Source organism: Danio aesculapii, chromosome 12, assembly GCF_903798145.1.
Source record: "Danio aesculapii chromosome 12, fDanAes4.1, whole genome shotgun sequence".
NCBI classification, from domain to species: Eukaryota; Metazoa; Chordata; class Actinopteri; order Cypriniformes; family Danionidae; genus Danio; species Danio aesculapii.
This window is the reverse complement of record NC_079446.1, coordinates 39,021,557-39,042,644: the sequence shown is the minus strand read 5'-3', so window position 1 is coordinate 39,042,644 and position 21,088 is coordinate 39,021,557. Positions and strand designations below refer to the sequence as shown.

Sequence of the window (21,088 nt, the reverse complement as noted above, 5' to 3'; positions counted from 1 at the left end):
TACTTGGTCAGTGTTTAATCTGGGTGGTTACTAGGGGATGATTGAGTGTTCTCTGTGGTCTCTAGGGTGTTGCCAGTTGTATGCTAGAACGTTCTGAATTCTAGTTGTTTGTTAAACTGTTGCTAGGAGGATGCTAGGTGGTCACACTGGTTGTACTGGATTGCTAGAACATTCTGGTTCGTTGATAGGGGGTTACTAGGTGAATACTAGATTGTTCTGGGTAGTTTGCTTGACCAATATTAGCTGAATGATGTTCATCTCTAGGTGGTTATTATGTTGTTGTTGTTGTTTTTGGTTGCTAGGTGGATGTTCAAGTGTTTTCACCTGTTGCTTGTTTGTAACTAGGTCAATGTTTAATGCGGGTGGTTACTAGGCAGATGATAGAGTGTTCTCTGTGGTCTCTATGGTGTTACTGGATGTATGTTAGAATGGTCTAGGTTCTAGATATTTGTTAATCTGTTACTAGGGGGATGCTAGGTGGTCACACTGCTTTTACTAGATGTCTGCTAGAACATTCTGAATGTATGATAGGGGGTTACTAGGCGAATACTAGATTGTTATGAATAGTTTGTTTGACCAATATTAGCTGAATTATGGTTATCTCTGAGTGGTTATTAAGTATTTTTTGTGGTTGCTAGGTGGATCAACTTTTTTCACCTGTTGCTTCTTTGTTACTTAGTCAGTGTTTAATCCAGGTGGTCTCTAGGCGAATGATTGAGTGTTCTCTGTGGTCTCTAGGGTGTTACTAGATGTATTCTAGAACATTAGAAAACACCATAATATCATCGATATCTCAATTTTCAAAATCAAATCAATCCTAGTTGAGTCAAATTAATGCCTGCTGTAATTTTATTTCCGCTTGATATTCTAAAATGTAACAGAAGAAGATTTGTTGTATTGCATTCAGTGTAATCTGTAATTGAGATAAAAGAAATACAAGTGATGGCTTTGAATTGAAGTGATATTTTTAGACCCCAGTATGTTGTTGTGTGTGCATTCAGGTTTGTTTGGGAGAAGGACGGTCAGGTGATCCTCCCTCAAGGTTTGCCCCGGCTGCGTCTGGACATCAACGGGACTCTGCACATCTCTCAGACCTGGTCAGGAGACATCGGCACATACACCTGCAGAGTGACGTCAGTTGGCGGCAACGACTCCCGCAACGCACACTTGCGCGTCAGGTCAGAGATGAAAACGCTTTCCCATCATCCTCTCTGCTCTGTTCCCCATCCACGCACTCCTTCATCTCATCTGATCATTTCTTTTTGATTGTTCTCGCTCCTGCTCCCCGAATCGTATCTCATTCAGTTTTTCAATATCCCTGTTCATCACCTGTACTCATTCGGCCTCCTTTTCTGTCTCGTTGCCTCCATTTTTTTAATTTGACAGCACAGCAGTCATTGTCTGCCCTCATTTTTATTTCTTTGGTTTTCTCTTTTTTTCAGTCTCTCCATCCCACTTTTTTTTTTCACATCTCTGATTGGTAGATAGCTTGTAGTTGTTTTATACACACTCTTTGTTTATCATAAATCTACATTGCTCTTCTTTTTAAATATATTGCTGCCCTACAAAAGACCTTAACTCACTAAAGTGTTGAATTGAGAAAAATTACATCAAAGATTTTTTTTGTTGCCCAGACAAATTAGTTATAGATAGGACATTGGAAAATTGACAAATACATGTTTTAGTAATGACATTTATCCACATAAAAATCAACTCAATTGAACTTGAACTCAAAGTTTACCTTTGGACCCCTATTTGAAGTTACTGTGTTTTTCCTTTGTATTGCATGCAAAAAGTCAAAGGTTGTGCCAAGGTCTCTACAGTCTCTAATCATGCTATTTAATTTGGATTGACAGTTACTTACAGCCATTTACGTATTGCTGTCCTGTGCTTTGGTTGAATTTGCAAATTACTTCCAAAATGTAATACATAATATATAATGAGTTTCTGTAATTTGAAAGTAATTGTTTACAGTATTACAGGCCCAGTTAATCGGGAGGACTGGGAGAGTTCCCAGTGAGCCGGTCCATTTTTGGTCGCGAGGGCCGGTGTCTCTAGCTGCTTGCACTCTCAGCAGTCGCACTTTTGTTATTTATTTATTTATTTGACCATAGCCTCACTCTTTTTAATCATTATTTTGCTGCAGCTCCGAACCCCAAACAGTGGCACCTTAGTGAATATAAGAATTAGAATAATTAATATTACGGAATATTACACCTGCTTATTGCAAATCAGATTATTCACTACATTAATAAATCTGACATAATTTGATCAGAAATCTAAAAAGTACGCAAAAAGATCATCAATAGAAAGTAATACTGTGGTTAAAAGAATCTTGTAGATGACAGTGCAATTATTTTTTCTTCCTCACGCACTGTCATAACAGCGTCATTATGGTCCAGTGGTCAGCACGTTGCGAAGTTCGAACCTCACCCGAGTAATTTATGTTTAGTTTTTTTCTTCACTTTTAGTGTTAAAACATATATTACTGTTTGGCTTACATTTGTAGGTGTACATATTTTATTTTTATTTTTTGTATGACCACCTTTACAAAGGACTGGATATCTATAAAGAATTTTGCACAGAATGTATATTCAGATATTGTAGGAAAGGACATTGTGATGATTTAAAGAATAGTGTTGGAGATTTAGCTACCCTTTAATGTTCTCAAATTTATAAAAAAACATTTAAAGTTGTAAAGCAGCTGTTTCCTTGAAAAAGACGTGATAGTGTCATTAGAAACTGAATTGGAAATGACCTTATTTTAATATAGTCAGTCGTGAACTGAGGTGGGACGGTCTAAGCTTAAAACTCCAGGGCTGAAAAGGAGTCCCACTCCAGCCCTGCAGTATTACAATATTTTTGACTCTTTATTTTAATGTTATTTTATATGCTACTTTTCAATATCATAGGTATGACCTAGTATCTAGACTGTATATCAGCGGTTCCTAAACATTTTTAGAGTGGCATACTCCTTAACATCCTTTGCATTCTCTCTTCCACTTGGACTGCAGTCACTTTTCCCATTAAGGCACAATATTTGCAATTTTAAATACATTTTTCAATTGAATTCTTTACCTTTATGAATTCATTTTAGATGTATAATGCTTCAAATAAAAATATTAAAAAGAAAAATATGCAACTATAGTAAAAATTAAGTTATCCACGTATTAACTAAAACCACAAGTAGGTGGTGGTTAGGCACTGTTTTAAGACATTATTCAGTAACAAAGCAACGGTTGTATTTATGAATAGGTCAATGAACCGACTCACAATTCATTTAAAAAAAATGATTCTTCACAAAAATAACCCAGCCTAGCCTAAAGAACAACTGGACTATTATGGAATAATGATCAATATTCTTGTGGATTAAACATCTCTGTCAACATTATTTGCAGTGGACTTTAATGGGTTACAGGAAAAGGTAGAAAAGGGTTTTAACTGCGAACTGTGCTGATTTCATGTGTTATCATTCTACAGTGGTGACACTGTCACAGCATTCCAGTCAATTAACTTAGTGCAACTAATAGCCCCCGACTGCACTGAGTGAAAATACGAATTATGAAGAAAAAAATAACTGAGATTATTATTTTTTTTAATTGCTCACTATTTATAGTTTTTGCTTGTTTGCAGTGCTTTATATGTAGCAGATTGTTAGCCTATTTATGATAGTGAGTATGACAGTAAAACAAATGCAGAATATCGTAACTCCAGGCTGCTCACAGTAACTTCATATTGACGCGCAGCTGAACAAAGGCAGAGAATCGTAACTTAATTGGAGAATACCAAAACCAAGTCAAAGAGCGGTAACTCATGTTGCGGTGTTCTGCCTTGGTTTCGTTTGCGCTTTTGGAAGTTACTATTAAACAATGATAAAAATGAAAAAACAATAAAAATTGACTCAAGATACTTATCCACATGATAAAGGAGTGATGAAAACTGATAGATGAATCCTCTTCATTGTCCCAAAAATATCAATAACTAATTTTCCTCAAAAAACGAAGTTACAGTCTTTTGCCTTTGCACGGCAGATTTCTCTTCTTCCTATCTTTCATTTTGAAAAAGATAATGTTAAAAATGCAGTTTTTTTTATTTATTGTACCCTTGTTAATGGGTACTAATGAGAAAGTTGCAAATTTATGATACAATAAATTTTGTTAAAACCAATTTGTACAAGACTTTCTCTCAATTCTTCTGCTCGTTTTATACACGCTCTTTCATTTCTACATTTCAACATTACAAATACTTCTGTTCTTCCTTTCTTATATTAAAAAAGATATTAAATGCTGATTTATATTCAGATATGTCTCATTTTGAGCATTAATGAGGAGTTGCAACAATAAATAATGTTATTTCTTGTTGGATAACAGTTCTAAGCTGCAGCATTGACCTACTGTGCTTGTTTTATTGAGACATTATATATAATGCTTCACGGAGTGCTCTGCAGTGACCCTGAAAACTGGAGACTGTCTCTCACTGTTTTTTTTTTTGGTAAATAACATATTACCCACAGGCAGCTGCCTCACGCCCCTGAGAACCCCAGCGCAGTGTTGAGCAACACAGAGAAGAGAGCCATAAACCTGACGTGGGCCAAACCTTTTGATGGCAATAGCCCTCTAATCCGCTACATTCTGGAAGTTTCTGAAAACAGTAAGTAAATTATATATATATATATATATATATATATATATATATATATATATATATATATATATATATATATATATAATATATATATATATATATATATATGTATATACTGTACAACTGTTCTTTCTGGTTTTCGAGTCTGATTGGCTGATAAGCCATGCAATATTTTGCAATAACAGCACTGTTACTGCCTTCTCACCCTTCTGTATTACTCTGCTCACATAGAGTGACAGCTTAGCTATTTATTGACACATAGAGATCAATAAACTCACTACAGTTTGACAAATATTGCAGCTGCCAATTAATCCCAATTAATAATAATAATAATAATAATAATAATAATAATTATTATTATTATTATAATAATAATAACAATAATAACAATATAACAATAATAATAATAATAATTATAATAATAATAACAATAATAACAATAATAATAATAATAGTTTGTGTTATTGTCATAGTTTGTGTAATTGGAGGAAAGTATTTAATGTTTGTAGAGACATTGTGGAAATGCTGTACCTCCAAAAAAAAAAAACAATGCCCTCTTGTAGACCTCATAAAGGGTACAAAAGTGAACCCTAAAGTTACAAACGTGTACCTTAAGGTACCAATGTGCAGTTGTAAAGTCAAAAGTGTACCTTTTGAAAAGGTGCTGCCCTAGTGACAGCTTTTGTACCTTTATTTCTGAGTGTGTGGGTTCTAAAAGGCTCGTTTCACAAAAATAGATAAATAAAGAAATTAATTAATTAATTAATTAATGTCCAAGGCAAAACCTCTGTTTGAAATCTGAAATCATGTTGGTTTAGTTCTTCATGTGGCTCATTATTCTGCATTATCTGCGTCTACAAAGACGCCTCCTTGGACAGTCCTGTTGGCCAACATCGAGCCTGAATCAACCGCTGTAACGGTGACGGCCTGATCCCGGCACCTCCTACCAGTTCCCGCCTGTGTTGCCGTCAACGATGTGGCAAAGGCCAGTTCAGCAAAGAAACTGACCGGTGAGCTGAGCCCTGTCTGACCATAAAGATAGCTCTCTCATTCTGTCACAGCATGCCAAAATTGCCTGCGCTCTCATGGACGGTGTCTATAGGAGGATTTATCTGTCTGTGTTTATGTGTGTCAGTGTATCTTCCATGGATCAGTGTAATCAAAGCCCTCGGCGTGTAAAGAAAGCTTAAATGAGACATTCAGGAAAGGCCCCTATCAGAACAGACACAAATCCCTCCGCTTTCTCCTAAGGTTTGAGACAAACCTCTTCTAGCCAAGATAATCCCAAGTCAGAATAGACAGGACATAACCGGACTATATAGAAGACAGAGAGATATTTTAGTACTGTAGGTACAGTACAGCTCAGACGGTATAACAGAGATGGACCGTTTGCAAGATCATAAAATGCCAGAAATGGTTTAAGTAAAAGATATTCCATCTTATAAACCAAATATGTGTAAAAAATGTTGAATGCAGTATTGGTAAGGTTACTTCAAAAAAGTAATTAATCATTAATTGCATCATTAATAGTGAATTTAAATTACTTTGACTTTAAAGTAACCTAATTACTCAGTCATTTAATTACTTGACTCAACACTAACAATACATATAATCTCAATGCATAGACAATAGAAATAGATTTTAGTCAAGCAGGACCTTTTATTTTATTTTTTTTTTTAATTACAGTTAAACTTAAACAATATATGTACCAAAACAAATGTTTCAAATTAATGACACTTATTTCAAACACACATGCAGAATATTGACATACATTTCAATGTTTCTTACAGTGTTGGGGAAAGTTACTTTAGAATGTAATGCATTACAATATTGAGTTACTCCCCAAAAAAGTAACTAGTTGCCTTACTTAGTTACTTTTTTATGGTAAATAATGTTACACGTTACTTTTGCGTTGCTTATTATTACCTGGCTGAGGCTTGATCTCTTTAAGAGCTCTGCAATTAACACACTGTATAACCTACACCTATATTTACGTTTAAAAATACAAACTATATATATATTAGGATAATGTTATCTGAGAACTTCATGACCCCAGAGCTCTACATGCCATAAATACAGATTATTTAAAGTTTAAAGCAATGTGTTTGCTACTTTTATACTATTTGTCTTATATAAAATCACTGTCCAAAATAATGAACACATTCTTTCATTGACTGTGTGATTCATTGTGACTACTTTAATTTTAATTCAGCAATTTATTTTTAAAAGCTAATTATTTAAAGTAAACAGTAACCTGCGATACCTTTTCAAAAAGTAACTCAAATATTATTACTTGTTTTTTAAAAGTAATGCTTTACTTTACTCGTTACTTTGAAAAGTAATATTATTACATAACCGACATTACTTGTAAAGCGTTAGCCCAACACTGGTTACTTAAGCATGTGCAATTGTCAGACAAATAAAACCTTCCTTAGTTGATCATATTTAGTTTGTGATCACACACATACACACACTCTGAATTTGTACCTAATATTTATATTTCACTTTATAAATCACTTTTATATTATCATGAACTTATTTCTCAATTATTTGTAATTATTCATAATTATTCTTCAGGGTTTTTCTTTATAAATTATACATTTTCATTAGTTGAAAAATATTATTATTATTTTATATTATTCTGCTTCTTTGAATTGATGTATATATAAAGCTGATGTATATATAAAGCACTGTAATTAAATTAGTATTCACTTACTTTGCTTTTTCAGTGGAAAAGTCATTTAATTAGAGTGACTAGTTTGAACTACTTTGAAACTAATACACTGTATATAGAGAGGTAAGGTATATAGAGACCAGTGCAACTAGCATGCAATATACGGGGGAGGGTGTTTGGTCTCATAATTATGAAAAGCTAGTTTCATCAAAACATTCATTTATTTTCTTTTCGGCTTAGTCCCATTATCAATCAGGGGTCGCCACCACAGAATGAACCACCAACTAATCCAGCATATGTTTTACACAGCGGATGCCATTCCAGCTGCAACCCATCCCTGGGAAACATCCATATACTCTCATTCACACACTACGGACAATTTAGCTTACCCAATTCACCTATAGCGCATGTCTTTGGACTGTGAGGCTCACACCAGTGACCTTCTTGCTTTGAGGCAACAGCTCTACCCACCCGCCCCTAACACCAGTTTCAATCATACAAATGAAAGTGTGAGTGTTTGAGAGAAAGTTGGCCCAAAAGCAAATATTTCCTCATCGTTTACTCTCCCTCATATGGTTTTAAATCGTTATGAGTTTCTTTCTGCTGTTAACACAAATAAGTGACTTTTATTAATGCTGGTTGATGGCACCCATTGACTTCCATAGGAAAATAATTGCTATGGAGGTCAATAGAAACAATCAACTAGCATTAATCAAATTATTAATAATTATTCACCAGAATTTTGTGTTCAACAGAAGAAAGACCTCAAATAGGTTTTGAACAAGTAAAGGTTGTGTAAATGATGCCAGAATTATTATTTTTGGGTGAACTATCCCTTTAAGTGATTCGAGACCAGTTGGTAAAGTTCTAGATAGGGCTGCACGATATATCATTTCAGCTTCGATATTGCAATGTGCACATCCACATACATGCAATGTGTCAGAATTAGTAGACTATCAAGCTCAACAGTTCAGAACATGTGAAGTTATTCCAAAGTTTACCCTTAATAGATTGAAAGTTTATTATTTTCATGTGTTTTTTAGGCCTGTTTGAGTATTTCAAGCAGGTTTAAAGCATCCACAAGAAATTGTACTGTTTATAGCTTTAAAAAAGGTTCATTTTACTGATTTACTGAATATAATGCTATTTTACATTTGATTTTTCCATTTCTGTAGCTAAATACTATTCAACTACCCTGAAAATCATAAAACATTGTTTATTTCATTGTATCTTTGCACTATTATATTTAAATATGAATCTAATTCTTTATTATACATTTATTTTATTATATATCTATTATAATATTATTTGATGCTCTCCCTCTCAAAATCATTCCAGTCAAAACTGATTTCTCTCCAAATAGAGCCGTTCAAGTTATCTGTGAAATTAAAAACAGATATCCAATGTCAGTTTTTCCAATATTTTTCCAATATTGTGCTACTGCAAATATCAACATTTATAGGTTGGTTGGTATTAACCATCAAAAACTTTATATCAGTTGATTATCAATTGTTTACCTTCTTTCCTCCAGAGTGTCTCTTCCAGAAGAGCCTCCCAGTGCTCCCCCTCAAAACGTCATCGCCAGTGGCCGCACAAACCAGTCCATCATGATTCAGTGGCAGCCTCCTCCCGAAAGCCACCAAAATGGCATCCTCAGAGGATACATCATCCGGTGAGACATGTTTACTTGTGTCTGAGCTCTTAGAGCATCTCAAAGCCTCAGCTTCTTCTCTATTTTACGCTTATTTCACTCCCAATCGTTCGTATGTTTTTTTTTTTTAGGTCAACGCCAATATGACCTTTTTCCCCTGCTCTAAATTCTCCTTCCTCACAGCAGGTTTTGTGGGAACATTTGATTGTATTGTATTATTTCAAGGCTACTCCTGGATTAGAGCACTTCAGGGCTATTTCCTCGCTGTCGGTGATGACAGTGAAATGGACTTTTTGTTCACTTATTTATATATTTCTTCTGTTCATCATTGAAGGAAGCTGAAGGCCGTCTTTGGTATTGCAAACATAAGTAATGGTGCTTGACCTTGCTCAGTATTGCACAGAATATTTTTTAGAGTGGTTCCTTATCGCCCTCTGTTGTTTTTATATGGTAGTGCGCTTCAAAACCCAGCAGACAGATCTGATTATGAAGAGTAGATGACAAGGTGTATTTTTAGAGATGCTTATCGAGCTCTTCGGAGAGGGTTATCTTGGGAAATTCTCTGTCAAATCTTGCCTGTCCATTCAGATCAGCAAATCTTTGCATCTGCCCTTGACAGTAACAATATAACCCTCCTCTAATCTCAGGTATCGTCTGACCGGCCTGCCTGTGGATATCCAGTATAAAAATATCTCGAACCCTGATGTCACCAATCTGCTGCTGGAGGATCTCATCATCTGGACTAATTATGAAATTGAAGTGGCGGCTTATAATGGAGCTGGACTGGGGGTTTACTGTCATAAAGTTACAGAGTGGACACTTCAGGGAGGTGAGGGTTTTTTTGTGATTGCTCCATTCATACTGTACTGCATGTTGAAGTCAGAATTATTACCCCCCCCCCCCGAATTAATGTGTATCAATAGTTTACATACGAAAAAAATTTAGTCATTATTAGAACAAAAAAATGTTGATGACATATTAAAAGACTTTATAATTTTCAATCATTTATTGAAGTAAACTTTCTTTAAAACACATTTGTCAGCAAGAAGTTTGTTAGCATTCATTCATTAATTGCTCTCGGTTTAGTGCCTCAGAGGAATGAACCACCAGTTTGTAAATTAAAATATGTAAATAATATTTTACATTGAATGTTTATGGAATGTTAGGTCACCCATATTTTAATGTTTTATTTTCATTGTATTTGTTTATATTACATTCATTTTTATTTTATTTTATTATTATTATTTTTTTTTATTTATTTTAATGTAAATTTAAAATTTAATTTAATGTAATTTTATTTTAATTTAATTTATTTATTTATTTTTATTTATTTATTTTTTTTCATTTTATTTTACTTTTTTACTTTATTTAAATTCATTTTATTTATTTTTTTTATTATTTAATTTAAATTAATTGTTTTTTATTTCAAATTTGTTTGAATTAATTTTATTTCATTTTATTTTATTTGACTTTATTTTATTTTATTTCAATTTATTTAATTTATTTATTTGTTTTTTTTTTTTATTAATTTTATTAAATTTGTTATTTTATTTTATTTTTTTTTATTAACTTCTCTAAAAAATGTAAAAAAAAATTCAGTAACTGATGTATTTTTAAACTGTATAAAAGTATACTCTGTACTTTTTTATACATACAGTAGAAGTTAGAATTATTAGCCCCCTGTTTATTTTTTCCCAATATCTATTTAATGGAGGGAAGATTTTCTCAATACATTTCTAAACATAGTTTTAATAACTCATTTCTAATAACTGATTTATTTTATCTTTGCCATGATGACAGTAAATAATATTTTACTAGATATTTTTCAACACTATTCTATACAGCTTAAAGTAAGATGTAAAGGCTTAATTAGGTTAACTAGGTTAACTAGGCAAGTTAGGGTAATTAGGCAAGTTATTGAATAACGATGGTTCGTTCTGTAGACTATCGAAAAAAATTGCTTAAAGGCGATAATAATTTTGACCTTAAAATAGTTTTTAAAAAATTAAAAACTGCTTTTATTCTAGCTGAAATAAAACAAATAAGACTTTCTCCAGAAGAAAAAATATTGTCAGACATACTGTGAAAATTTCCTTGCTCTGTTAAACATCATTTGGGAAATATTAAAAGAAACAAAATTCAAAGGTGGCTAATCATTCTGACTTCAACTGTATATGGGTCTGCAGTGTTTACAAAAAGGTCTCCATTTTTGAGGATTTAATAAAAAACTCACAGTAGTTGGGTGGCAGATTAACTGTAGCAAAAGTTTTTGTTTAAAAAAGAAATCCAGTATAAAAATAGCCTATGAAAAAGCAACACACGAGAGACAGAACCCATATGATTCCATTTTGTTTCCCACTATTTACAACAAAATGAGAAATGTTTGGGAGCCTGGATAAAAGATGCTGATGCGCCCTATCTACAGTCTTTGAAGACTGAACTGATAAATATTTCCGTCAGTTTTCTGGGCTTTAGACGGTGAAATATGTTCCCCCAAAAAAGAAGTCTCATTTCCGTCTCTGTCTTCCTTTTCCCATTTTACCTGTCAACCAGTTCCCACCATTGCTCCAGGCAACGTGAAAGCAGAGCCCGTCAACTCCACCACAATCCGCTTCACCTGGACAGCCCCGAACCCGCAGTTCATCAACGGCATCAACCAGGGCTACAAGGTAAACGCAGAAGGAATGAGAATAAATCCACACTCCGACCCAAGCTTCTGAAAATGCATTATGCGGCTTTTATTTATTTATTTATTTTTTTGGGAAAGTTTGTTGATGAGATTTTATGCAAGGGTAGCCAGAGGTCTCTTTCAGCCTCCCTGCTCTCAGTGCTTTGTTTTCCTGTTTGCTGAGAGATCCCGAATTGATCCTCCTGTCACTCAGTTCTTTATAGCCAGACTGTCTGTGGAACAAAATGTTTAGGACAATTAGAAAATGGAGACAGTCAGCCGGACACATTAGTTTTAATAGCTTATTAACCAGGTTTAAACTCGGCTCCTGGACAACAACTGGGATTGGAGGGAGTATTTGTTGGCTGGCCTATTTTTATTATTTTTATCTCTGCAGACTCGTTTGAGAACAATCGTATTACTCTCGTTCCCTCTTTAGTGGCCACAGAGGAGAGTTTCAAGTGTCTATAAACTCTGAAATGCCCAATAATCCACTATAGTATTGGGAAAAGAGAGGAAATCAGTGAGCATTCAGCCATTCTCAGTGGAGAATTAACTTGGAATAAATCACACTCGCTGATGGTGTTATTTGAACACCATTATGCAAATAAGGTAACAGCGCAAACACACACAAATGTGTGTCATGCATGGGGCTAGTTTGACCAACTAGCAGTCTAGGTTCCAGAGTATTTTACTTCTATTATCTATGTTATGTATGTATGTATGTATGGCTATGTTAATGTATAGATTTATGTATTCATTTATTTGTTTGTTTTTTAATTATGTATTCATCTATGCACGGATGCATCTATATATTTATTTTATTTTATGACTTTCAATTTATTAAAGAATCATAATAAAAATATTTCACAGATTCTATAAAAAAACTTTTATTTAGCACAACAATATTTTATTATTATTATTATTATTATTATTATTATTATTATTATTAATACATTTATTGTTTTATTGTTGTTGTTTTTTACTTTCTGTCAAAGGATGCTGAAAAAAAATCTCACACCTGAAGATGGCTAGAGTTGTATTAGAAACACTCACTCTATCTTGTCGTGTACCTGTGTGTCGAAACACGCTTGTTCAAGCTCTCTCCCTTTCTCATTCTCACATTTCTCTTGTTTTTTAGATGTTGGTGGTCCTGCAGACCCCATCGCACCCACCATCGTCATCCCGCCGAGGAACACCAGCGTCATCTCGGGCACCTCTGAGGTCACCATGGAGTGTGTGGCCAATGCCAGGTGACCACCTCTGATTACTTCACTGGTTCTCATGCTGATGATACACAGGGCAACTTTTTGAGCCAATGATGCCATAAATGAGCAACCGGGTGAGACACAGAGTAACACAGGGTAATTAGGGCAATGGGCTACAATTACAGTACTGTCGCCCATTCTTAATACAAAAATAACCACGCAACAACTCTCTGCAAATTTGCCCAGCAACATTGCCCAAAAAGGTGTACCATCGGCATTAGACCTCCAAAACACAAAAACATCATTCATTCTTTGATATTAATTATATTATGTTATATGTTTTGTCTCTAATTAAACAGCATAGTCGGAACTGCTTTGAAGTTGAACTGTTTCAGTTGAGACAATGTGTTTTACAAGTGTGACCTTTAACATTAATACAACTCTTACATATTATATTTGTGCAAGCAGAAAGTGAGTATCTTGGGTCATGTGACATTGATCTTTTTTTTTTAATTATTTTAAATTTTTCAAAATACAAAAAAGTGGATTTTGTTTGCCCAAAGCAAATAAATACATGTTTGAAGCTTCCACAAATAACAATAATAATAATAACAAAAATAAAATAATAATAATAATAACAATAATGGGAGATGCTGTGGCACAGTGGGTAGCTCTGTCGCCTCACAGCAAGAAGGTCATTGGTTCGAGTCTCGGCTGGGTCAGTTGGCATTTCTGTGTGGAGTTTGCATGTTCTCCCCCTGTTCGCGTGGGTTTCCGGGTTCTCCGTTTTCCCCCACAGTCCAAAGACATGTGCTATGAGTGAACTGAATGAGCTAAATTGTCCGTAGTTTATGTGTGTGGGCATCCGCTGCATAAAACATATGCTGGATAAGTTGGCGGCTCATTACGCTGTGAACATTTTTTATGAATGGATAATAAATAATAATAATAATAATAATAATAATAATAATAATAATAATAATATAATAATAATAATAAATCAATAAAATCATATTAATAATAATACATAAAAATACAAATAAATAAATAAATAAATAAATAAATAATAAATAAATAAATAAATAAATAAATAATAGTAGTAGACACAAGTGGGTTTAAATGGGTTTTATAATGTATACTACAAGGCAAGTCTTCATTTTGTATGCATTTTCTCATTGCATTTATGTAGCCCTGAATTAAATTCGAAGCGGCAGAATACAAAGTAATGCTGTTGCCTATCGATATTATATGCATGTTTTATTATATATTATATAATTAGCTATATTTAGTGGACAGAGTGAATGATTATGTTTTAGTTGGGTAAAAAGAAATCTCATTTATTTTATTATTACTTGGTTTTGTCTTTATTTATTTTTTATTATGTATATAATTTTCAACAGAGACATTTCGTTTTCAAAAGATACAAAATATTATTTTTTTCTTTTTGTATGAATTTTATGGCAAATTACAGTTACAAAAGACAAAAACAATAATATTTTAAAGATATTAGATCATTTTAACTTAAGTACATACAATAAAATAATAATTAAAAAAAATACCAACAATAATAAGGCAAATAATATCGTGGATTAACAAAAACAACAACTGTACAGTCTATATCACACAATGCACTCTACTTTGAACTTAGAAAAGGAAAATAATTAATTTGACAATAAAACATGTTCTTAGAAATGTTTCCTAAATGGTCGCAGACTTTGTTAAACTGATTAGATGAACCTCTAGAAAGACTAGTTCTTTCAACTTTGAGGAAGAGGATGTCACAGATCCAGTGTGTTGGAGTTCGGGGTTTCCCATCCTTCCACCTAAGCAATTTTAGTGTATTTAACTTTACATTTCCAACAGAAACATTTGGTTTTTCCTGGAATGTTTGGTACCCTGTATCACCACTTAGAAATATTCTTGATTTAAAATGGTTTATAATAAGCTTTGTTTTCTTTCCTTTTCAATCTTTCTCAGGCCACTGATAAAGCTGAGCATCAGCTGGAAGAAGGACGGTGTGTTGGTTAGGAGTGGCCTGAGTGATTTTAACCGCAGACTGACCGTGTTGAGTCCAGCAGTCAGCGACTCAGGCTTTTATGAGTGTGAAGCTGTTCTCCGCAGCAGCAGCGTTCCCTCGGTCAGCGCTGGAGCATATCTGCATGTGCTTGGTAATACACACAAACTCGACATGACACACACAGTCAAACCTGAAATTATTCATACCCTGGCTAGTTCTGACTTTTAAAGTACTTGCTTAAAACTGTAGGTTTAAAGTAAAAATACTACTTGAGAAAAAACTATGTTTTTAAGTTTACCTATGTTTATTTTGTTCTTGGTGCGGTTCGCTTTCACACAGCAGAGTTTCTAAATGGACAAAAATAGTTTATACAAGTCATCTGCGAATAAACTCTTCTTACATTGGTAAAAGTTTCTGGTTCGAGGACATTTCTCTACCAGCCTCTCTCTCTTAAATTTCGCTTCCTGTCTCAATACTGTCTATCTAATAAAAAAGGCAAAAGGCCGAAAATAAATCTTAAAAAAAAAGGTTTCAGGTTTACAAGTGAAAAGGTGGACTGTAAATTTGACACCCACAGACATTGTCACCAAATATAAATAAGTGAGGTAAGACTTTTTCACACATAGCCTTATTTCAGTGGTCAAGTTTTGTAAAAGTCTATCTATTGAATCAAGTAATCTACTAAAAAAATATTGTCTAGCATTATCCTTTATAGGCTTAAATTATAGAGAGAAATAACAGATGAACTGAGACTGCAGTCAGATCATGAAGCAGATCAATGTTGATCTTTCTTTCGAGGTGTCAGTGCAGAAATGAACGAAACAATAGGCCTATTACAAAATATTATAAGATTAAAATATGGAAAAATTATAATTAATAATTTTGGTTAATGGATAAACTGCACCGGTAATATTTCAGCATGCTTTCACTTTCATATTCGACATGAAATGCACATTTACTGGTAGAAATGGCATACCACCCTACTCATAATTCATATAGCCGTAATAATGGCTAATTACATAACCATAACACACTGTGATATGGCCGGGGTTTAGTTCGTTGGATTGTTTTGCTTTCTCACTACAATCGATCCCGTCCAGTCTTTCAATCGAGCCAAGACCATCTCATTCAATGCGATCTTGGACCGTTTGATTTGGCACATATCTGAGCACGATTTGCAGGTTTCACATATCCCAAACGAACTGTGCTACTGAGCAAACGTGACAGATTTCAAACAAAAGTCTAGGTGTGAAAGTACTCTTCACAGGTTATAATCAGACATAATTCACTTAGCCCAATATAAAATGTACTTAAAATGAAAGGCCATAGGAGTTTCAATTTTTTGAGTGTAGAAAATAAACAGACATTGGTCAAAATTATTAAACAAAAAGATATATTAATATATTTATATTCTTTTTAGACAACAATACAACAATGTTTTGTAGTCATACAGTTGAGAAAGAAATATTTGGGTGAATGACCTTCTCAATCACAATAAAAGAGAAAACATTTGCTTATTAAGACCAACTCTCACAAAACTGCTTGTTCAAGCTACTTATTTATAATGAGCTGAATCAACACAATTCTTGAGTTTTTTGAGGGGATAATTTAAATTGTTTAATGTTCAATCAACTTGAATTTGTCAAAACAATTAAGTTAACTGAAGCGTTTGTGTTGGGACAACACGTGAAGGAATTGTGTGAAATCCTGCATTCTAATTCTCAATATCATATTTTTAATTTTATATTTTGAAGAATTTTTATCAGTCCTTACAGAAGAAAATAAATAATACATTTTACTTAAAGCTATACCTAGTAAATCCAGAAAGTCTGTTTATCAGTCAGTATGTAATATTTGCTGCTTATCTAATATCTACTCATTATATTCAGTGTGCTGAGTCAACCTTTTCAATTCAACATGAAAATCTATATTCACTGAGGAACACATGTTGAAGCTAATGAGCGAGAGCAAAGAAACATTCAGAAGCTACCTAAGCATTTTCAACATTATTTACAGCGCATGTCTCCTTCAAGGCTGTGTTCTATCTCCTTTTTTCCACCTTTTGAAATGCTGTTGGAGTAAAACCAAAAAGCCAGAACAGGATGTTCTCAGAAGTCCAACACAGTGTCATTTATTTGAAAATCTTCAATCTTGCTTCCTGTGCTATTTGTCTGTGGCATTTCTTTTTTTTTTCAAAGTGTACATGTGGAGGTCATAACCCTCTCTCTTTCTGTCTTTCATGCAGAACCGCCTCAGTTTGTGAAGGAACCTGAGAAACACATCACGCGGAGATGGAGAAAGTTGTGGACATTCCCTGTCAGGCCAGAGGTGAGATGCTTCCTGACATCTCATACTAATGAGGTTTTTCTTTGTTGTATTTTGTTACAAAGAGTCCTTTTTTCTTTACTTAGTAACAGCAACATGTTTGCACAGAACATCCCTATAGATGAGCACAACATAAGTTTAATATAACCTGTGGAAAAATGGCAGACTAATTGTTTTTACCAACTGTAATAACAAGTAAAAATGTCAAATTTACATAAAAAAATAATTATTTGATAATGTCATATTAGGGCAACATGGTGGCTCATTGGTTAGCAATGTCACTTTCACAGCAACAAGGTCACTGGTTCTAGTCCCTGGGCTGTTGTCAATCGAGCCGAGAGCACCTTACTCAGAGCAATCTCGGACCGATTATTTTGGCGCGGATCTGAGCGCGATTGCTGGATTCACACATGCCAAACAAACCGTGCTAACTGGGCAAACGAGACAGGTTCCGAAACAAAAGTCTAGGTGTGAAAAGCACCCATAGATGTTAATCCAGAATTGCATCATACTTGGCAAAAAACATAAAGTGTGAATGCCCCCCACAGTCCAAAAACATGCGCTATTGAATTGGTGAACTAAATTGGCCGTGTGTATGAGTGCGTGTGTGAATGAGATGTATGTATTACTGAAGTATGGGTGTTTGCCAGTACTGTGTGCGGCTGGAAGGGCATGTGTAAAACATGCCAGAATAGTTGGTGGTTCGTCCGGTGGCGATCCCTGATAAATAAGGAAAGTGAATGAATGAATGAATTATGAATGTACCATGATTACTAGATATTATTCACCTTTGTGTCGTTTCCTTTTGATATCAGGTGTCCCTCAGCCTGATATCGTGTGGTATAAAGACGCAGTTCCCATAAGTCCTGTGAAGACGCCTCGATACAGAGTGTTGAGTGGGGGTAGCCTTCAGGTAAACGGCCTTCTGCCTGATGACACCGGGATGTTCCAGTGCTTTGCCCGAAACCAAGCCGGAGAGGTGCAGACCAACACCTACCTCGCAGTGACCAGTGAGTTCATCCACCCTTCTGTCTCTTTCTCCAGTTTAAACCTGTTTATTTCTGCCTATTACACTGTTTGCATTAGCTATGTTTCCATCCAAAGATGCAAATTATACTTAAAATCGCATAAAAACATTTTGAATAAAGCACTGTTTCCATCCAATGAGTCAAAGTAAACAAAATCGCCACTTCCCAATAAACTGGCACCAAATATCAAAAAGAAAAACAGAATTTGCTGCAGTAGGAGAAGCTATTATAGGCCTTTTTCTTATATACTGTAATAAATGACTTGCTCTTCAGAAGACGAAATGCTATGAACACATGGTGGCTTTTATAGACATGAGAATGGTCATTGTTAGTGCAAACGCTCAAGTCAATTTTGGGAGGTAATACTGAACCACTTTGATGATGGACTTTGGCTGAGGGATTTTAGAATTACCAAAACAACAATTTATATGTTTTACAATGTGGTCGGTCTACTGGTTTATCACAAGATCTGTTTAAACAAAACCCTATCACTTTTTTGATATGCATGCCGGAATTTATTTGGTAATTGTGTTTATGTTCATTGCAGTTTATGTGCATTTTTTTTTAATTGGATAAAAGTTTATCCCACTCAGTTGTTTGTAGTTTTTCATGCACATTTTCAAACCTAAGATGCACCTGTGATGAACATCAACTTTTGTAAGCTGGACAGAACTGCGTGCAGGTATAGTGGGTCCACTGTCATATTCGAGTGAGAAACTCAACAAGTCTCTTTTTTTTATTTCCCAACGTTAAAATAGGATCCAGTGATTTTGAGGCCCACCGCAATGTGATGTAGGAGTGTGGTAATAAAGAATAAGAATAAGAAACTGGTAATAAAAAAACTGTTTCAACTTCATAAGTTTAAAACGTTTTTAAAACAGAGCATGTTTGTAATAAAGACAGTAAAATCTGTAATTCTTAATCGTTATAATCACCACGGCCACATGGTGTCAGTAACTAATAATGTGTGTGTACTGCAAACGGCATTTATGTGAAACTCATCATTTTAGAAAGGCTTAAATAAACTGTACCACAAATATATTAAATAAACTTAGTATTTTTGACTAATAAGCTGTATTTCAGCTACATTCGTGTCTGTCTCTATCACTGACTGCTGTTTATCTGAGGTAATGCAGGAGAAGCAGACACACACTTGGAAACGGTGGGCAGGAAAATGCAGCTCATTTGGATTTAAAGGCACAGGCTACAAAACAGCTACACTGTGCTCAGACATTAAATTGGGCATTTTCTTGAGGCTATAATAAATGTTCTGATGGTTATTTTGAGCTGAAACTTTACAGACACATTCTGGAGACACCAAAGTCTTATCTTACATCTTGTAAAATGGGTAAAATAGGTGCCCTTTAAGTATTTTATACTTTAATCCAAATTGTGCACAAAAAGGTGGATGGAAACAGTTTTTTTTTTGAATTAATGCTGGGTGTACTTTTGATGACTTTTAAAAGATGAGTTATCGAACATCAATCTAGAATTCTAGGGTTGAATCTTTTTTAGGTGGAAGACTAATGTAAACATGGATATTGGATAATAAGTGAAGTGTAAACAAAAGAGTGCAGTAATATTAACCACACTGAACTGAGCTAAACTAAACTTAAACTCTGAAAACTGAACTACACTGTTTCAATTTACTATGATCTTTTTTGTGGAGCTGCTTTGACACAATCTACATTGTAAAAGCACTATACAAATAAAGGTGAATTGAATTGAATTGAATTCATTTTGAATTGAATTGAAAATATATGGTCAAAACATTGGATCGGTGTATTACGACTTTAAGAGAAAAATTCAAATTCTGCCATCATTTACTCACCCTTTACATGTTAAAATCCTATTTAAGTTTCTTTCTTCTGTTGAAAAGAAGATTTTTTTTGTTGTATTAATATACTCGCTTGCACCCATAGACTTCTATAGTATTTTTTTTTCCTACTATAAAAGTCAAAAAAATGCCACATGCCAGCAACCTTTAAAATACCTGCTTTTGTGTTCAACAGAAGAAAGAAACTCATTAAGCTTTACCACCACAAGAAGGAGAATAAACAATGAGGTCAATTACATTTTTGGGTGAACTATCCCTTTAAGCCATATGCTCTTAGACTGATGCACAAACACACACAGACCTTTATTTCCTCAGCTTCTATCTCTGTCTGTCGCTTTCTCTCGCAGTCTTTCAATGCCTCACCAACAATGGCTTCCTTTCTTCCCCATCTCATTCTCTCTCGTGTTGCCGATGTGCTTTTTGTGGCTGTGATTAATACCCTGTTGTGAGGAAGAATTAGTGAGAGAGAGAGACTGACAGAGAGACAGTGAGAGATAAAGAGGCCTTTTATAGGGGACTGACTGAGCTTATCTTGCCGCTCTGAGACGCACAGAGCTCCCTAAAACACAGAGCGTCAAATCTATTTGCTTTGCTTACAGTGAACATTGATATTGTGTAGGGATGGCAAAAGAAGGGGTTTATCCCAAATTAAAATCTTGTCATTGTTCACCTTATAAGAGGATCAAAACCTGTATGACTTACTTTCATCTGCAGAACACAATAGATGGTAATATGAACCCTTTTGTTCAAACAATGGAGGACATGGGGTCCAAAATATCATCTTTTGTTCTCTGCAGAATGTACACTACCTGACAGAAGTCTTGTCGGTCGATCCCAGTTGTTAAGAGCACCAAATAATATCTTAACTTCGATTATTTGGAAAAGTGGCAGAAGGTAGATTTTTTGATGAATCAGCTGTTGAAACTGCATCCCAATCATCACAAATACTGCAGAAGACCTACTGGAACCTGCATGGACCCAAGATTCTCACAGAATCAGTCAAGTTTGGTGAAGTATAAAATCATACATTCAGTAT

At 34.4% G+C, this 21,088-nt stretch overlaps 1 protein-coding gene across 1 annotated transcript in view; it reads left to right on the top strand.

Moving 5' to 3' along the window:
- Positions 1-21,088, top strand: part of sdk2b (sidekick cell adhesion molecule 2b) — a 153,161-nt gene that overhangs the window by 27,956 nt on the left and 104,117 nt on the right. Inside the window, 2 exon segments of the mRNA XM_056469338.1 lie at positions 1,002-1,178; positions 4,514-4,650. Coding sequence (XP_056325313.1) covers positions 1,002-1,178; positions 4,514-4,650 — 314 coding nt within the window.